The sequence below is a fragment of the Suricata suricatta genome, chromosome 7 (assembly GCF_006229205.1).
Source record: "Suricata suricatta isolate VVHF042 chromosome 7, meerkat_22Aug2017_6uvM2_HiC, whole genome shotgun sequence".
In the NCBI taxonomy this organism is placed as follows: Eukaryota; Metazoa; Chordata; class Mammalia; order Carnivora; family Herpestidae; genus Suricata; species Suricata suricatta.
In genome coordinates, this window is record NC_043706.1 from 90,489,907 (window position 1) to 90,510,669 (window position 20,763).

At 37.2% G+C, this 20,763-nt stretch overlaps 1 protein-coding gene across 1 annotated transcript in view; it reads left to right on the top strand.

Annotated features, from left to right (window-relative positions):
- The window catches only part of LIN28B (lin-28 homolog B), a 131,772-nt gene extending 112,336 nt beyond the window's left edge, over nucleotides 1-19,436 (top strand). The window contains exon 5 of the mRNA XM_029944105.1: nucleotides 18,909-19,436. Within this exon, the coding sequence (XP_029799965.1) occupies nucleotides 18,909-19,278 (370 nt within the window). The 3' untranslated portion in view covers nucleotides 19,279-19,436. The remainder of the gene's footprint in view (nucleotides 1-18,908) is intronic.
- The last annotated feature ends 1,327 nt before the right edge of the window (nucleotides 19,437-20,763 follow it).

The window sequence follows — 20,763 nt, forward strand, 5'->3', positions numbered from 1 at the left end:
TTTTCTTTTGTATGATTGATTTTTTATTTTTTGTTTTTGCTAATGTATTTAAAAGCATTTATCAGTTTTCTTTCTATATTTGTGAATTTCCTGTTTGTGTCTCTTGAATGCTTTACTATTGGACTCTGGTGATTTTCAAAAGAATATGACATGCACAGCTTTGAAAAGGGCTTTCTGAGGAAGTGAATCCCCTCAGAAGACCTCTTTCCTAAGATATCTGTGTTGGACTTTGAGGATATTAAGTTTGATACTAGCACTGCAGTTCAGTTACATTTCTTAACTCTTTTGTACTCCTTTATGTTTTACCTGAGGCTTTTTACTACCTCTGGCTTGCTAAACCCATCAACCTATTGTAATACGTCTTATTCGATCACTGTCAGTCACTTTCTCCATTACCAAACTGCATCCTCTTTTTGTTTGTTTGTTTGTTTAAAAAAACTGTATTTATTTATTCTTGAGACAGAGAGGGAGAGAGTGCGTGAGCAGGGCAGGGGCAGAGAGAGGGAGAGAGAGAATCCCAAGCAGGCTCCACACTGTCCATGCAGAGCAGACACAGGGCTCAGACTCACAACTGTGAGATCACGACCTGAGGCGAAATCAAGAGTCTGAAGCTCGACGGACTGAGCCACCCAGGTGCCCTGCACCTTCTTTTTTAACTAGGGCAATGCCTCTTTTCCTGCCTTCCTACCACCTCTGTGACCATTTCTTCTTAGATGCCTAACTGGTTCTTCTACTTGAACGTTATTAAATAGAAGCATTTCTGAAAACGTTGCATTCCTCTCTCTTCACAGTGTGCTGGCTGACCTTCATCCCCTGGCTTTCACGAGTGTCTATCCTTTCAGCCATGCCTCCCAGATCTGTGACTTAAGTTCCAGACTAGTGCCTCCAAAGATGTGCATCAGCATATAGTTAATTTTCAGTTTTCCCCATGAACTACTTCTTTGAAAACTCCTTGAATAGGGATCACTCACACTTAGCCAAAAAGTACAAAAAACTTTTCAGAGGATGACTAGATAAAGGGAAATTGAGCAGACTTTGGTGATTTTTGCCCAGGAGATGTGGCTTCTGCCATAGGGTTACGTGATGGCTCAGCGAGTCCCTGGTACTCTGTAATATTGCCTGGAGGCCATGACAGTAATACTCAGTACAAAATGTATGTTTGGTGAGAATTCATGCTTTTATTTCTTTTTGACATAATCACTAAACACCTCTCTCACTTTACCCTTTTGGTACCAAATAGTCTACTTTTAATCCTCAGGTTCCAACAGCTTATAATAGTTTCGCTTTTCACTGTTTTTATTGTTCTGTTACACATTAAAAAAAAGTAGTACAGTGTGGGGTACCTGAGTGGCTCAGTCAGTTGAGCATCTGACTCTTGATTTCAGCTCAGGTCATGATCACAGGGCCGTGGGTTTGAGCCCTGTGTTGGGCTCTACCCTGAACATGGAGCCTGTGTAAGATTCTCTCTCCCTCTATCTCTGCCCCTCTCCCCTGCTTGCATTCTCTCTCTCTCTCTCTCTCTCTCTCTCAAAATTAAAAAAAAAAGCAATAAAGGGTGACTAAATTGTTTTTTCATTTATATTAACTGAGGTGACACTGCTGTGGTCATCAGTGGTTGGTGATTGAGTGGGCCAAGTAGACTGATGGATACACCTGAGGTGTCAGCAGGACCAGTGTTTGGCATGGCATAAAAACAGGAGACGCGAGGTCTGTCTCCAAATGGATAAGTTGAAGAAACTGTTGATACGTTTAAGAGAGTAAGCTTTATGTTTCCATTTTACTTTTAAAGGACAAAAAGACAGTGAAGATTTTGTGTATTTATTTTTTGTTGGTTTATTTTGAGAGAGTGTGTGAACGAGCACGTGTGAGTGGAGAAGGGGCTGAAAGAGAGGGAGAGAGAGGATCCCAAGCAGACTCCATGCTGTAAGGGCAGAGCCTGATGTGGGAGCTCCATCACATCCACCGTGAGAACATGACCTGAGCTGAAATTAAGAGTTGAACACTTAACTGACTGAGCCACCCAGGTGCTCCAAGACAGTGAAGATTTTCATAATTTCCCTTAAAAAATGTTTATTTTATTTAATTTTGAGAGAAAGAGAATTTGTGTACACATGCCCATGAGGGGCAGAGAGTGGGTAACAGAGAACCCTAAGCAGGCTCCATGCAGTCAGCACAGAACCTGACGTGGGGCTCAAACCCACAAACCATGAGATCATGACCTAAAGTTTGCCCCTTAATTAACTGAGCCACCCAGGCGCCCCTACCTTTTGCCTTTTTTGAGCCAATGAAGTAATCTCACAGTAATCACTCTAAATGATAAAGCAAATAGCCTAGTGATAATTGATGGAACTTATAAGAAAATCCATCAATATTGAAAAAGATCTGGAAACAAGGGTCAAAATGGCCTTGAAGAGATGAGTTGAGTTTGAGATTATAAGAAGATGTCAAAATGGGAATAATTTGTGAGTGATGAGCATTAAGAAAATAACTTGTTAAGGGAAGTGGATCAGATTTTCAAAAGAGAGATGATAGAAAGCTTGGTGAATCCAGGAAGTTACTGAGAATAAGATAGGAAAATAATGTCAAAAAGCTAGGGGGAAAAAAACCCCAATAAAATAGAGTATATAGAATATAGGAATACATGAAATTGTATGATACACAGATTAAAATACTTATATAATTTTCTTTATTTATAAAGTTTTCTGATAGAGATTATTAAAACAAAATTATTCTGTGGTTTGATTTTTAGGGACTCCAAAATATAAAGCAGAAAAATACTGAACTTTTTCTTGTAGAAAAATACTGAACATTTTTAACAGTGACCTACATACAGGAAAAGATGTGTGGCATCTGCAACAAAGTAAATGAATTTAATATTATCTCATCAAAATGCAAGAGTAGGAAATGGTAAATAAAATCCCAGTGAAATAAGGAGCATTAAATATAACTCAATTATAAAGCATGTGTAAATATGCAAAATATCATTATTAGGCTATTTGCTTTATTGTCTTCACTGTTTTTGAAAAGCAAAAAGGAACTATAAGCTTTTCCTGGTACTTATTTTTGCTCTTCCTCCTCCACCCCCTAATTCATGAGAACTTACCTCTTTTTCGTTAATTATCTAATCATGATTGGGGTCAAAGTGCTTCGGATATAGAATATCCAAGATCAGGAAAAAAGATTGTACCTACTATTTATATAGAACTTTGTAATTTGCAAAGCATCTTAGAATACTTATCTCATTCAAGACCAGAGGCAATCATGTGAAGTAAGGGGGAATTATTATCATCTTTAAAAAAGGATTCCTGGTGATGAAACTTATTTACGGATGAGGAAACTCAGAGAGATTAAGTGATTTATCATGGATCACTGCAGTGTAGGCTGAAATCTTGGGCTCTCCATTATTAGGTTTGTGGTCATGAGCAATATATGTATCAACTTCAGAACTCCCGTTTTTTTCACCTATAAGATGACAGGTTTTTAAAATAGTAAAGCATAAAATATATTTAATATTCTGCTCAGTAATGTTGGTTTCCATTTTATTTTCCAAGCGACCCAGCTAGCTTCCCTAAACGTATTTTCTAGTTATCCACTTCTGTCTTCTTCATGCCATATATATACTGCCATGTTTTTCTTTCATCTGTATAAACCTCACTCATTTTAAATAAATTTTACCTAGCTTGTTGCAATCAGGCCAACTTCTTTATAAAAACCATTCCTGTTCTCAAAGACTGTGATTATATCTTCTTTTGAAAAGATATAACACTTTCTCTTACACCATTTATCAAATTCTACATGTTATTAGCTACCAGGACACCAGGAACAATAGTCATTACCATTTATTATCTGAGTCCAAGGAACCCTTTTAAAAACATATTTTGAAGTCATTTTACAAGTAATTTACAGATATGAAAATCAAGGGATGTTGTGAAAAACATCGGTATTGAAAATTATAAGAATTTAAATGTAACAAAACCCCCTTTATTTCATATTTTTATGGTATGAAGATACACTTGTCCAAAATGGGCAGTATCCTTTAAATGCAAGTATCTGCTTATGGATAAGCCTGGAACACACTCATCTTACACATATTGATCCAGATTTCAAATGTATTTCTAAGAGATTCCAGCTTTATATTATCTCTGATTCTTCTACTTTTATCCTCAAAATGCAGTGCTTTGAAAACGTCCATTGTGCCTAGTTTTGTTGACGAGAGGATGGTTGTTCTTTTCTTCAGTCTAATAGCAAAATATCTTCACTTTTGATATTGATTAGAATGGTCAATTCAACCTTCTTCATTTCTATGCTGTTTATCTCCTTTCAGTTACTGCCTTCGGCATTTGCCCACTTATGAACCATACCAAGTAAATTTCTTAGTATGATCTTGATAAAAGGTGAAAGAATACTGTTACATGTCTTTTAATGAAAATTTCTGGTCAAAAAAATTTTGCATGATGACATCCTCCGCCCTGTATGCTGTATGTAGCTAGACTACCTGGGTAACAGATTTCATTGTTGTCCTTAGAAATATATCATTCGCTCAGCTATTCTTCAATTTGAGAAAATATATTTAGGGTATTAGCTTGTATAATGACTCCAAAATCTGAGATTTAGTTTATATAGTTAATTTCACCATCATTATTCATCAGGAGTACTGCTGTCTGTTCTTTTTGTATTTGTGTTCTTACTCATTTAACAGTTGTAAAACATCTTTCATTTTCTTCTCTTTGCTGTTACGGACAGAAAATGAAAAATTCTGAATTCTCAACAGTATTCAGTGAAAGGTTAAAAAGAAAAAGACGACAAAAATACTGTTTTCTGAGTTTGGGCAATGCAGTAAGAAAGCTGAAGGATGATGAAATAGTGAATGATGATGAAATAAGTATTTCACTATTTCATCATCATTCTGGATGATTACATTATTTAAAGAATTTTTTAAAATTTTTTAAAAATGTTTTATTTATTTTTGATACAGAGAGAGACAGAGCATGAGAGGGGGAGGGGCAGAGAGAGAGGGAGACACAGAACCGGAAGCAGGCTCCAGGCTCTGAGCTAGCTGTCAGCACAGAGCCTGACGCGGGGCTCGAACCCACGAACGTGAGATCTGACCTGAGCCGAAGTCGGAGGCTTAACCGACTGAGCCACCCAGGCGCCCCTTAAAGAATTTTTTCAGTGAAAGCCTAACATTCAAAATTGTTATTTCCCAGTTATTGGATAATTGTTTAATTAATAGAATGTTATAGAGGCAGTGCAGAATCAGTTAAACTGATTAAGTTCTGTGCCAACAGTTTTGAACTTCAGGATTGCATGAGGCAGTCAAATGATGATATTTATAATCTTGATTCCAGATAAACATGTTGTTTAATTGATACTAGGATTATGAAATTTGAGAAGATTGGGGCTATTAGTCTAGATTTTGGAAATTCTCTCTCCCTTTTTTTTTTTCCATTATCTGAGTTCCTTCTGGTCTCAGTTGCCTCTCCTCCCAGCTTGTACCAGCTCATTTCAGTGATGCTTTTATGAGCAAACCAAGTCCCCATCCTCCTCCCGTCTTTCCCTAGCATCCACCTTGCCAATAGCAACTCTAGATAAATTTGGGTCTCTTCTGACTCCCATTGCCTGCTCACTACTGGGCTGGTGAATATTTCTTGGAGAAAGTTATAAAACCAGGCTGAGTTGCTCATTACAAGGGTAGAGAGATACCAAGATCATTGTTCAAATTGGGAGAGAATCAAGAGAATTCAAATCATAACACCTTCTTGCAAGGAAGATGGAATGTTAGTATTAGAGCTAAGAAAAAGAGCCAAAGATTCCTGACCTTTGTTTCAGTGTTTTCCACCATAGTGAATTGAAACCTCAGCAAGCAGAGGGGGAAATTTTATAAAATATGAGATAAGAGAAAAAGCATTAAGGTGGCATGAAAGCCTGTATGGGAAATATGTTTTCTCCCCACCTGCCAGCTTTATCGTGGTCTAGTTAATAGATAAAATTGTAAAATATTTGCAGTGTACATCATGATGATTTGATATATGTATACATTGTGGAAGAATTCCACCTATTTAGTTAACTAACACATTCATCACCTTACATATTTATCTTTCTTTCTTTTTTTTTTGTCAAGAGCATTTAAGTTCTATTAGGAAATTTCAGTTGTACAATACAGTGTTATCAACTATAGTCACCATGTTATACATGAGGTCCTCAGACCTGATTCATCTTATAGCTGAAAGTTTGTGCGTTTTTACCACATTTCCCCTACTTCTCCTTACCCCCAGCCTCAACTACCACTTTCCTATTCTCTGTTTCTATGAGTTTGACTTTTTTTTAGTTTCCACATATGGAAGATGATAGAATATTCATCTTTCTGTGTCTGACTTACTTCACTCAGCATAATGCCTTCAGGAATCACCCGTGTAAGTCACAAATGGCAGAATTTCTTTCTTTTTTATGGCTGATTAATATTCCATTATGTATGTGTGTGTGTGTGTGTGTGTGTGTGGATATGTGTGTATATATATATATATATCACATTTTCTTTATCAACTCATCAGTGGACTTTTAGTTCATTCCTGTGTCTTAGCTATTGTAAACAATGCTTCAGTAAGATATCTCTTTCATTTCCATTGGGTATATACCCAGAAGTGGAATTACTGGATCCTAGGGTAGTTCTATTTTTAACTTTTTTGAGGAACTACCTTTGTACTGTTTTCCACAGTGGCTGCACCAATTTACATTCCCCCCAACAGTGCACAAGGATTTCCTATCCTGCACATTCTTGCTAATTCTTGCTTTACCTCTTATCTTTTTGGTACAGCCACTCTAACGGGTATTAGGTGATATCTCATTGTGGTTTTGACTTGCATTCCCAGATAATTAGCAGTGTTGAGCACCTGTTCAGGTACCTATTTCCCATTTATATGTCTTCTTTGGGAAAAATTAAATTTTTGTATTATTTTAAGCTCCTTTTTAGTGAAGTTGGAATTCCCAGAATTATCAAAAAGCAAAATGTTTCAAGGTAAAGGATAAATAAGATCACTAAAAAACCCCACAAAAACTAATATTGGGTTCAATAACCCTAAGGACTAAAGTTGTGCATTTATTTTCTCTCTTTTCTAGATTTTAAGTGCTTAATGAGTCAAAATAATGTCATAATGATCTTTGCATCTCAACCAGTGGCTTCTGTGGTTGTATATTTACTGTATAAGAATTAAAGGATAATTTTCATGATTGTATTGTCTGTATCATGACTCTGATACAGAAACAAAATGAGCAAGGGTTAAAGATTTTGTTTAATTCAATTAAATGAGGAAAACCGGCGATTGTAATAACCTGTTCAAAGGAGAATCCAAAGAACAGAACAGCGATGTGAGGCTTGAGCTCACCTTTTGTGGGGGCTCGAGATCATGACCTGAGAGATCACGACCTGAGCCAAAGTCAGATGCTTAACCCAGTGAGCCACCCAGGCACCCTGGAAGCCATTTCTTTTATAACCATGGCTATGTATTCACAAGTTCAGAACCTTTAAATGTTCAGTAGGGAAACAAGATTCCTTAAGGGATCAGTGACCAAAGAAAAGATCCTACAGATGCCCTGCAACCAGTAAGGAGGAAAAAGGAAGTTGCTATGAGGCCAAGAATACCTTATATGACTTTACCTTAAGTTTTAGTTTTCAGGATGAGACTTCTACAGAGAGGAGATAATATCACTGTTTTTGGAGGCTATCTAAACATAATAGCAATTTTCCTTATTCTGTTTTCACCTACCTACCTACATGGCGAACAGTTTAAGAACTGCTGATTCTTTGCAAAAGGCAATAGGTAGATACTTAGTCACAGAAAGACCAATTGGGCTGGAGAGGAAGTGGACAGAGGGCCTCTACTTCTTATCTGTACCTCATCATTTTCCTCAGCACGAGCTGGTGCTGGAACAGGAGATCAAACTTATTGATCATTAGAGCCTTTCATTGGTGATTTTAGTAGAGTAGTTGTAACTCTTTATTTTCAAGTAGCTATAGAGATGGAGATGGTTTAGCACAGTTTTCTGTTGCCTCCTGCACATGAATCAGTCCTGAGAGTACATTTTGTATAGATCACACCAAGCAGCGTGCTCTAAAACAGGCCCTGTAAATACATTTAATGCTACCCATATAAACATTGTCAAAATGGAAAGTTTACATACAGTTCTTACTAATTCACTAACATAACAGTAATTCATTGCTAATATTAATTTAGTAATACAACAATTGGAAGATATTTAAGTGCTCTATCTCATAGAAACTCAAATGCATAGATACTTGCACCAAACAAACAAACATCAATACTTGCACCAAAGGTAACTCAGTCATGGTAACTTCAAAGCTTTCAATAACCCATTTGGCTAGATAATAGAAACTCCCTTGGCTAAAACTCAGACGGCATCACCTGACCCAGCCCTCTTGTTGCCTCCAGCTTGCAAGCCAGCATAAATCTGAAACTATTATCTAACCTTCTCTTGTGCCGTTCATCATTCATGTCACTGAAATTGATTCCTGACCTCTGTACATCTTTCTTTCCTTTGACATTTCTCATGCTGTCTCTTTCTTCTATGTTTTAAGAGAGAAGTGTGATAAAATATGAGCTAGTCACTTTCATTTTGTAGTCTTTGTGTATATGCTTTAAGGTATTTTTATTGTGTATTTGAATTCTTTTGTCCATTGTTTTGACGTGTACATTCATTTCTCTAGATAACAAATTACTACTTCACATATCAAGTAATCATGATGAAACTACTCTTTTAAAATGGCTTGTGCTTCTGTCAACATGTTTAATAGTAAAAAAAACTCAACGTATCACTTCAGAATGACTTGTAAATAACGTCAGCATAAAAATAAGGCTGGTTTACAGAGTGAAAGAAAGAAATCATGCGATGTACAAGAAAAAACACTTATAAAAGTTGACACCAAAGCAGGAGTGGAATTGTATCTCTTCAGGCTGACCCCATGCTTATTTACAGCAGGTGTCACACCTCTGACGCTAGCGATGTGAAATGGTCTAGTGAAAAGCAAGCATCCCGGGGGGTTAAAATTTTTAGGAAGACTGCTGTAATAGATAAATGAACCAACATTTTCAGATTGTATATTATAACCTGATTCTCCATTCTAAGTAGACACTCAGTTTTAACCATTTCTAGTTAAATACTGAATATCTTTCCTTTATATTTGATACCAGCAGTAATTTGAAAATACTCTGTATCTAAAGGTCACTGTGACCAAATATAGTAGATAAACAGACTTTGGTTCCAACAAGGATGAATTTAATCTGCAGTTTGGATAGTTAGCAATGCTGCCACTATAGAACTGTTTATGGCGTGTGTACATGTGTGAGTGTGTGTGTGAGAGAGAGAAAGATTGTGTGTGAGAGACAGAGAGATGTCCTGAGCGGGACACTTCTCCTTACTTGTGTTGGATCATAAAAGCAGTGCTGGCAGAATGGCCATTGAATGTGAGGATTGGGTCCTGTTTCATAACAAACTGCTTTCACTTCCAAGAAATTGGAAAGCATCAAGTTATCTGTGTTTAAGTACATTTTTTTCCTTGTTTTTTCAACTTTGCCATTAGCCAGAACAGATTACCTGTCTGGAATGTTGTTTGTTACCTACAAGAGAGATAGCATTTGTATTTCAAATACAGATTTAACATATGACCTAGAATTCATGTTTATGCTCCTTAAGCTATGGTACAAAGTAGCAGACTCGGAACAAATGATTATTGTTCTGTGAGATTGCCACAAAATCTACCAAATACTTCTACACATAGTGGAGTGAAATACCAAAACGTCTGGCTTATAATTATACCTGATTGAAGTGCCCTTACATGAAAAAGGCTTCCTTTATGCCTGTTTCTCCTATGGTTTTCTTCCTGTTCCATGCCCTCCTCTCTTTTAAAACTCTATCCCTACTTTGCTTGAAACTCTGTGCTGCCATTCATCACATACCTGCCCCCACATTTTCCATCTTATTGTTTTATTTTCATAAGATGATGAAAGGTTTGCAAGTAGAGCTGTTACTATATTTTAGCTGATTTTCAAGGTACTTTGGTGCATTTTTGGCTGCCATTATGATACAGACGACAGACCATGGCATTAATCGGAGAGAGTGTCCCAGAACAAAAACATATGCCCACTAGTCCAAAAACCAGTCAGAAGACATCAAACAGCATAAAATATGTAAATGTATAAATCTTACCATTCAGCTATTAACGTACATTCCACTACTTTCTAGTACAAACTTGTGCTGCTTTTTTTTTTCTATGTTGGAAGTGATTTCCTCCCAAATGCTAAAGGTATGTTTTTATTTTCTTCCTGTTTCCAGTCCTAGTCTTGAGACTTCTAAAGATCATCTAATTTTCATTATGTTGATGTAATTTTCTTGCTAAAAATTGTTGTAATCTTAGCCCTAGTACTCTAAGATATAACTGAAAGATTTCTTTTTTTTTAATTAATCTGTTCCCCTGGGAAATGTGTCTCCTTTTCATTCTGGAAACTTGTATCCTTTAGTATGGATTTTCTTTTTAATGTTATTTTTCTAATAATTTTCTCTCTGTACATAGTTGATATTCTTAAGTGCTTTTTTTGTTTTTCATTTCAATTTGTGAAAATTATCACATGGGTATTACAAACAGTTGAATTCAATAAATTGGGCAAGATATCTAGATAATTTCCCATCGTAGAACCTGATGATAAGAGGTTAGAACAGTTGTTGGTAAGTAAAAAATACCATCTGAACTCAGTGCAAACCCCAGATCAATTTAGTTAAATGTTCTGGAAACTGAGGTTGGGAGGAGGCCTAGAGTATTTATTTCCACCACCAGCAGTTTTTTTATTTTATGTTTATTTTTTGTAGTAATCTCTACACCCAACGTGGGGCCCAAACTCACAACCCTGAGATCAGGAGTCACATGCTCTTCCAACTGAGCCAACCAGGCACCCCTCCATGGCCATCAGGTTTAGAGTTTTGAATTCCCATCAGTTCTGTGCCACAGCAGACTGACTCTTCCTCTCACTAGAAGTAGGCAATACAAAGCCATCCAGACACCTGCCATTTACTGTGCACCAGAAAGAACTGAAAGGCAACTACACCGACTGAATTTTGCTTTTTAAAAATAATACTGAAAAGCTACTCTTACGGTGGCCTAACTGAGCCAGTTTTCTTTCAACCGTTTATCACCTGGAAGGTTCCACAAAGTACTGGGGCCTCCACCTCAGATACTCTCACTTAACTGGTCGGAGTAGTGCCTAGGCCTAAGTATTTTATAAAAGCTTCCGAGACAGTTCTAGGACTGCTGGTATACAGGTTCTGTCGGATGATGAGCAGGAATAATGAAGGTCAAATTACAAAATGGAGATCGAACTTTATAATTGCTCTTTTTCTAATTACACAACTAATATATACATTTTCTTGTTTAAAAAAGAAACTGTATAAAAATTAGAGTAGAAATGAAAGTCCCCCTTCACGTTACCTTTCTTCTCAGATGTAACCCCTGTTAATTTACGGTTTATTCATGCATTTGTGTGTTTTTTTCATGCATTAAAAAAATGCATACAATTATAACCATATACAGTGGTTTTGAAACATAAGTAGAATTATACTATATTTGTGTGGTATTTTGCAGCTTGCTCTTTGTCTTGGAGCTCTTCCCACGTGAATACGTATAGATCTACCTCAGTTAAAAAAATATTCTTTTACTTCATTTCTTTTAATAGCTGTGGTGTTTCTCAGTGTATGTGGACTCTGATTTCTTTTTTATTTTCACATATTTGTAGCTCAGTGGTAGAGAGCATTGATCATAGCAGACTACCTGGTTTTGATTATAAGCATTTATAATTATTGTTATTATATTATTATCATTTAATTTTTCTATTTTTTACCTATATAGGAGGCATATATGTTTTTTAAAATAAATAAACATTAAAGAAAAAAGAAATGTATTTCTTTTTTCTTTAATGTTTTATTTATTTTTGATACAGAGAGAGACAGAGCATGAGAGGGGGAGAAGCAGAGAGAGAGGGAGACACAGAACTGAAAGCAGGCTCCAGGCTCTGAGCCAGCTGTCAGCACAGAGCCTGACGCGGGGCTCGAACCCACGAACGTGAGATCTGACCTGAGCCGAAGTCAGAGGCTTAACCCACTGAGCCACCCAGGCGCCCCAAGAAATGTATTTCTAAAAGAATATAGAAATACTTTAGAAATACATTTCTTTTTTTCTTTAATGTTTATTTATGAGAGAGCACAAGTGGGGGAGGGGCAAGAGAGGGAGATAGAGGATCCGAAGCAGGCTCTGCGCTGGCAGGCTGATGGCAGCAAACCTGACGTGGGGCTCAAACTGACGAGTTGTGAAATCATGACCTGAGCTGAAGTCGGACACTCAACCAGCTGAGCGCCCCCAGATACCGCTAGAAAATATTTCTAATATAGTAGAATATTTCTGTAAGCACTGTTGGGGGAGAGGGTATGTGCATTAACATTTTAAAATATGCTGTCAGGTTGCCCTCCAAAAGAGGCCTTCGCAATTTACATTCTCTGCAACCAATAGAATCTTATTGCAGTATTTGTTTTAAGACCTAAACAACTCATTCACAATGTAATATGACTTTATGGGATAACTAAAATTTCAAGGTCTTTTTTTGACTGGAATTTTATTGAATTAGCTTGATAGCTCTGATTGTAACATGTTATCCTGAAGTTCTGACTTAACAGTGTTAAATATGTGATTAAGCAAAATGGAAAAATTATTTACTAATTTATTAGACAAAAATTTTCAACCTATGAAGTACAAGAGGAATGGAAATAAAACTGGGCATTGGCATTGAAGAGTCTGGACTATATTAGCTCCAACCTTCATTGTATAGATTGGACCATTCAAAGAGAGATGCTCACATCCCCCCGTCATAGTAATGGAGCAGTAACCTAAACCTCAAGAAATAGTCTACTTCAAATCTGCGGTGTGTGTGCATGGGTGCGCATTAAGTACAGTACTCTATAGAGTTACACATAATAAACTTTACATCGGTATTATTGGGTATAATTTTTTTATATAATGAAGAAGCAACTGAGATTTATTATTTTTTTTAATTTTTTGTTTTTTATTTATTTTTGAGAGACAGAGAGAAACAGTGCGAGCAGGGGAGGGTCAGAGAGAGAGGGAGACACAGAATCTGAAGCAGGCTGCAGGCTCTGAGCTAGCTGTCAGCACAGAGCCCGACGTGGGGCTCGAACCCACGAACCGTGAGATCATGACCTGAACCGAAGCCAGATGCTTAACCAACTGAGCCACCCAGGAGCCCAGGAAATTTATTATTTTCAGTTAAAACTTCCTTCATTGTAAACTCATCTTAGTTTTTCATCCGTGCAATGTAGATGTTGTAGTACCACATAGGGTTTGCAAGAGGATTAAATTATATAATACGTTAGAAACCTTTTGCACAGTGTCTCTGGAACATAGTAAGCTTTTAATGAATTGAACCTTGTTATTATTTCTATTATTATTTTATTTCTGTTAACAGTATGTTTAATCCCACTCTGTATAGATCATTTTGTTTTTAGCACGAGTTAAGGTAATTTAGGGGGATACTGGCTTCTGTATTTCAAACGATACAAATAATTTTTTTCTGATGTTAAAAATCATAAATTGGGGCACCTGGGTGGCTCAGTTGGTTGAATGTCTGGCTTTAGCTCAGGTCATGATCTCATAGTTCGTGGGTTCGAGCCCTGCGTCGGGCTCTGTGCTTGACAGCTCAGAGCCTGGAACCTGCTTCAGATTCTGTGTCTCCCTCTGTCTTTGACCCTGCCCTGCTCAAGCTGTCTCTCTATCTCTCAAAAATAAATAAAAAGTATTAAAAACAATTTTTTAATTATAAATTACTACTAACCAGTATTTTTTAAAGTCTAAATGTTTTTACCCACTCTACTTAAGAAAAATACATAAAAATTAACCTTACAAAAATGTTTTATTGCTTAATTGGCTTACATCTTAAGAGTAGATTATAAGAAGAATGAAATACAAGAAACAGATTCATGTAAAGAATAACTGCTTTAATAGAAGTAAGAAAATGTGTGCACTATTGAAAGGTCTTTCTGACTCTGTATTCATCAATGTTTTCTAAGTCTCCTCTTGGTATGTTGGGGCAGATCCTGTGAACTGAATAAACTATACCCAGGTATAAATTAAGAACGTGTGGATGCTTATATCAAAGCATCCGGGAGAATCCGTGTCTTTTACCCTCAGGGGGTAGAGTGGGCAGATTGCTTCCATCAGAAACTACATTCTGGATCTGTTCCTGTTTAGCTCTCTTGAGTTCTTGGACGGCATTTCTCCCATCCACCCTTCTCCTCCTATCAGACTGGCTTTGAGTGCTCCCAGGTGCTGGCTTGATGGGCACACAATTGGATTAGGTATCAAGTATTCAGTCATATTAGTATATAAAACTGTAGACTTGAAAGTCATTAGTCATTTCGGATTTTAGTTGGACTGTGTTAGGGTAAATAGTGATAAGCAATCTCTTCAAAAAGTCAATTATCCTTTCTCCAGATCAGTTTCTGGGATTCTTTCCAACCTGTGACTTTTCTGGTCTCCCATTTGGAAACTTTATTGATCATTTTTTACATCTTTCTTTTCCTGGGATTTTTGTTTTCTTTTCCTGGGATTTTTGTCCTCCTTTGTGCTTTCACTCCTTCTTCCTGCCCTATACCTTGCACCTTTTTTTTCACTCTGTTCTCACTCTTTCATACCACTGCACTTAACTGTTGTTTGGTCTTGAGAAACTTACACATTACTGTATTCTTATCTTTAATGGTCCTTCCAACCCCCCAATATGTAGATTTGATTTTCCATATAAATTCTGTTAATTAATTAATTTATTTAGAGGGAGAGAACAGAGAAGGGGAAGAGAGAGAGGCAGAGGGAGATTCCCTAGCAGGCTCTGCACTGTCAGCACAGAGCCCAATATGGGGCTTAGACTCACAAACCATGAGATCATGACCTGAGCCAAAATCAAGAGTCAGACACTTAACCTACTGAGCCACCAGACACCCCTCCATATAAAGTCTTATTAAGTTAACACTTTGAAATACTTAGAAGTGGGGGAGGGGGGAAAGGAGGTGGTGGTGATGGAGGAGGGCACTTGTGGGGAAGAGCACTGGGTGTTGTTGTATGGAAATCAATTTGACAATAAAATATTATGAAAAAAAATACTTAGAAGTGCCCAAGTTATATTTTTCAAATTACACTTTTAGGCAAAGGTGGCTCCCTGTGTGTGGGATCACCCCTCTCCCCAACTTTTTATCACTGTTGGGATCCAGGGAGAATGTAAGCTTGATGAATTATTTCATCTAAGTCACTGAGGTATCATTTAAAAATTAATGTCTGTATTACAATCTACTAGTTTTCAGTCGGGCGAGTCAGTTCTAACCATTGTTACTATTATCATTTGAATATATAGGGGTGCCTGGGTGGCTCAGTCTTGTTCAGTGTCCGACTTTGGCTCACGTCATGATCTCACAGTTCATGGGCTCAAGCCCTGGGTCAGGCTCTGTGCTGACAGTTGGGAGCCTGGATGCTGCTTCGGATTCTGTGTCTCACTCTCTCTCTGCCTCTTCCCCACTCATGCTCTCTCTTTCTCTCTCTCAAAAATAAATAAACATTAAAAAATATCTATGTGTATATAATTTAGTTCTTCTGTGGTTAGACCCCCAAAATGAGAATTTCTCTAAGGGTTATAGCAGATCTCAATTCTGATTTCAGAATCAGAGTTTTAATTTTTATTTTGTAATCCTCAGTACTTTGCATATGTTTTGATTAATTTATTAACTAATATAATTTTTTGAGCTGAGTTTATTAAGATCCACCTAATTACGTATTCAATAATGTAATAAAATAGTTCTAAAGCCCTAAAGGATTTGCTTTTATTTATTTTGCCAGTTTAGGTGCTTCTATCCTACTGTATCTATTGTTACCATTCTCATTTCACTTAAAAATTTTAATCTTATTTTAATAGTCTTTTAAAAAACTGGCTCCAATTTGATTGTTATTTTCCATCTTAAAAAGCATCTTAAATAAGAAGTAATATTTGTAGAATGTGCTAGCTTGTTAGAATTATTTATAATTTTATAAGAACTTGATAGTTTTAAGACTAATCTGAACCCTTTTATTTAACTTTATGTTTAATATGTGAGAAAATGCCCTTTGTGCCATTGGTTCATCATTTTATAAAATACTTTACCATGAATGATTTTACTTTTTATGGTTGGCTATCAGAATGTATAATGAAGGATGATTATAGTTTCTTCATATATAGTCTTTTGCTTATGAGTCTAGGTCTTTATGTTAAGCACGCAGCCATACAAGGGCACACATGCTGTTTTTATGTTCACATCAAATGTAAAATTCATTCAAACCAACAAAAGCAGGCTGATTTGGAGAGGTGTGGACAGTGGACAGAGGAGACCAGTACCATGTAGAGCTTGTGTGGAGAATGTGGTGTGGGATCATTTGTGTGCTGAAAGGTAGCTGAACATTTCCATTTTGGTGTCAGCCCCTTGGGAAGGACGGGGGTTTCATAATGGGGTGTGTGATCTGCCCTCTTAGTAAGAGTGATTGACATTGAATGATTAAATAGAAGAGGAGAATTAAATACCACTCCTCCCCTTTTAAGACTAAGCACATATACACTGAATGCAAATCTTTTCAGTGTAGAAGACAGTCTGGCCTAATGATAGCACATATCTGAAAAGCTAGAAGAGTGAATTAACTGAACAGATCAAAATGCAAGGAAACCCAAATTATATAGCATCTTTAAAAATAACTTTTAAAACCTGAATGTAATGGTAAATGCACATACAGCGTAATATGGAAGACCCCATCTGTAAAACTGGAATCCTGACATCAGGCTCTTGGTAAATGCGTGGGCAAAATGGTTCCCTGAATTGGATAACACAGTGCACATACCACAGTGACTGATGAAATTGATGTGTCTGCCGGAGAGCATGTTCTATTACTGAAGGCTTTAACCTATTTTCTCCTCTTCCACAACGAGCTCTGGAGAGGATGTTATCCTCAAGAAAGTGCATTTAATTCAAAAGAAGGTATTTTATAGATGGGCAGATTTAATTTAAGAATTCGCTTATCCATAGAAAAGAGAACTATGTGGGCAAACATTGTAAGTAATCTGGTTATATTTTTCAAAGATGCCATTTTTTGAGTGTGTTATTTGGGGGACCTGAATTTCAGTCATTCATTGGTAATTATTCTTTAATTTTGCATTATCTCTTAGAACACATGGCTGAAACTATTGAATCTGGGTCGTAATATTTTTATTAATTTCTTATACTAACATATGTAATTGCACAATAACCAGAAAAAGCAGTTTCTTGGTTCTTCCCTTAAATTTCTGAAAATATGATGCATTCCTTTTCCCTGGGATAAATACTTGTTAATCATTGCAAAGAATGAAAGCCCATCTTGTGAATCTATTATTCTAAAATCTGTAAGGTAATATTGGTAACTGAAGAAACAGGCCATAGTTATTCTAGTATTTACCATGTATAAAAACCAGACAACCAAAAAACACCTTCCATAATGTGTTCCAGAAAATAGAATACTAGTGCTCAGTAGGTTAGTAGTAGCTTAGTTTGTCTTTGAAATATATAGTAGTATAAGTGTTATGCTTGCTATTTTTTCATTCATCCCCACAAATGTAATTATTTTATTTTGTTGTCAGTTTAGTCTTAAGTTGATGCTCACAGTTACCACTTGTTATCTTTTTAAAAAATGTTGTAACCTGTTGTTTGTGCTTCATATTAAGAATTATGGAGTCATAACTGTATTTAAAAATAAATTTAAAATAGAAAGCTCTTAAACATTTCATTTGGAGAAACAAGTAAATTAAAAACCTTTATAAATATACAATATTGTGTTCTTTATGTTGTTTTGAATGTAAAATTTTCAAAGAAAATCTGACTAAAGCAAATATTTCTCAAATAATTGACTTGTTCAGCTTTTGGAAGTCAGATTTTTAAACATCTCATACAAAGCCATGCCCCATTGTGCATTCACATGTTAATTACAGACAGGTTTCTGTTTATGTCAGTTTAGAAGAATTTACCCTAAAGGAAAACAAATTCCATACAGAAGGAAAAGAAAATAAATTCTTTCCATAATTGAACTAACATCAACCTTTATTAACAAATCTAAGTGTTTAGAAGCTTTCTTCTATAGCTTCTTCTGATTCAGATATTTACTGTATTGCTCTAATATTGCTTCGTAATTTGCTAGATACCACTCACCACAGACATCTGACTTCATTATATCAGATTTCACTGCATTACTTAATATGTACAAAGGAAAAAATTCTTCCAGTTCAACTGGTTTCCACAGTCGATATAACACCCGAAGAAATGTTAACCTAATAAGATTTTATTTGTTCTATAATTTTCTCAGTTGCCGAGTATATTGCCAGTGCACATTATGTCAACAGCTTTATTTTTTAATGAACTTCTTTTTAAAGCTAGCTGGTTGGTTTTTGTTGACCATCGGCTGCCCTCTAGTGGACTACAGCTGTTCTTTTAAAATGACCTTTCAAATCTAAAAAAAAATCATTTCTATTTCTAAATGGAAGTGACTAGTCTTTCCTGTTTTAGTACTCCTGTTTTTCATTGACTATTATATGTAGCACAATTAGCTTTATAACTTTGTTAGAAGGTTTTGCCAAAGACAGTCTTGAGGCAACTGTCATTAAAATTAGCCGTCATGTGCTCATTAAGAGGGTGCATTAAAAAGAGGTTGATCTCATTGATGGTGTATTTTAGCATTAAAAAATATAATGTATTTTATGTCCCACGCTCCCCGCTTCTGAGACGTTTTCCTTGTTCTGTTGCAGATGCTACAACTGTGGTGGCCTTGATCATCATGCTAAGGAATGTAGTCTACCTCCTCAGCCAAAGAAGTGCCATTACTGTCAGAGCATTGCGCACATGGTGGCAAACTGCCCGCATAAGACTGTTGTGCAGCCGCCTGCCAGTTCTCAGGGAAGACAGGAAGCAGAGCCACAGCCATGCACTTCGGCCTTTCCTCGAGAGCTGGGGGGAGGGCATGGCTGCGCGTCACCGCCGTTTCCTCAGGAGGCGAGGTTCGAGATCGCCGAATGGCCGGGCAGGTCATCTCAAGAAACTTCCCTGGCGAAGACCTCAGCAGTGCCGGAAGAACCAAGCAAAAAGGGGCCTTCCGTTCAAAAAAGGAAAAAGACCTAACCCTCCTTCTTACATGTTATCGATTTCTTTCCCCAGTTGGGAAGTCTACCTCATGCAAGTACAGGGAGACAGTATTTCACAGCAGCAGCTGATTTGGGATTTTTAACTACTGTCGAGGAACTGTGAATTTTTTTAAACAGACAAATCACTCTAAGCAAATTACATTTGAGCAGGGTGTCATGTTTTATGTGATTCAGAGAATGAAAGACTATGTATATCTATATGTGCATGTGTGAGAGGGGGAGAGCCTGAGTCCGTGTGTGTAGGAGGATTTTATATAGGAATGTAGACATATATATAAAGCGGGTTTGTCTTTATATATGTGTGTATAGAGATACAAGCACACACCCTCCCTCACAGAATTGGACATCCCCAAGAATTTAAAACCCATATGAAGCATTTTAGATGGTTTCAGAGATAATCCCTGGAGATTTTTCTTCAAGTACCACTCCCTTCATGTTACATGAAAATAAATACATGACTGTTACCTTTTTGTGTGAACCAAAGGCTACTTCAGATCTCAGAGCTGCCAATCATATGGTACTAAAGGTTTTAAGTCATCCGTTCTCCCAAGTTGGGATTGCCTCTCTCTTCTGCTCTCTGTATAGGGTTTCCCCTACCCCAAGCCCATGTGAAGGCAGTACCTTAACTCCATATGCCTCCGGCTGCCATAAGCTCCTTTGAATCTGGGGTCCATAAGTCCAGAAAAGACCATGAATGTGTAATTACTGTGCCGACATTTCAGTGTTTATTTCACATGTTTTGATTGTAAATTCGATGCCTACTAAGAAAAATGAAGGGAGAGGACAATGTACAAATGCAGTGACTTGATTGTTTCCCGTGGTATTTTGATACCAGCTCATTATCATCTTTCACATGTTGTGAAGTTTTTGAGGGATTGTGGCAACAGCAGCTTCCCGTGCCGGAGTCAGTCCGCACCATCGCGAGGGCGTCCTCGTTTACTACTGAAGACCTTGGAGGAAAACTCCAGTCGTGCGGTGTATTTTATTTTTTTTTTTGATGGCTGTTTCTACTCCCCCTAGAGAGTTACCTAACTTGTCTCTAAAACCAAACAGCACAGGTAAGAATTAAATCCTGGGGTTGAGAACGAAAAGTAAGTGGATGTTCACAGTTGCCCGCTACGTTGCCCTAGAGCAGCGTGTGGTGACCGGCCACCAGAGCGGCCGCCTGGGGCCGAGCGGGGCCTCTCGCGGGAGAGCTGGGAAATTTCATACGGTGGCATTGGTTTTACGGAGGTTCCCTCCGTTGCTCATGCTGCAGTCACCTGCACAGTGGGTTCAGGAACGGGGATAGAGACACTTCTCAGGTTGGTGCCCAGTTAGGCTAATAATAAACTGGCTGGGGACCAGTCCTAGTATTGGTCCCTTTTGGTTTCAGTCATTTAAGGAATAAAAAAAAGTTGGTGTCCTCCTGGTTCTAGATGTTATGGGTAACTTTCTGAAACATCTCCAAAAAGGTACCAAT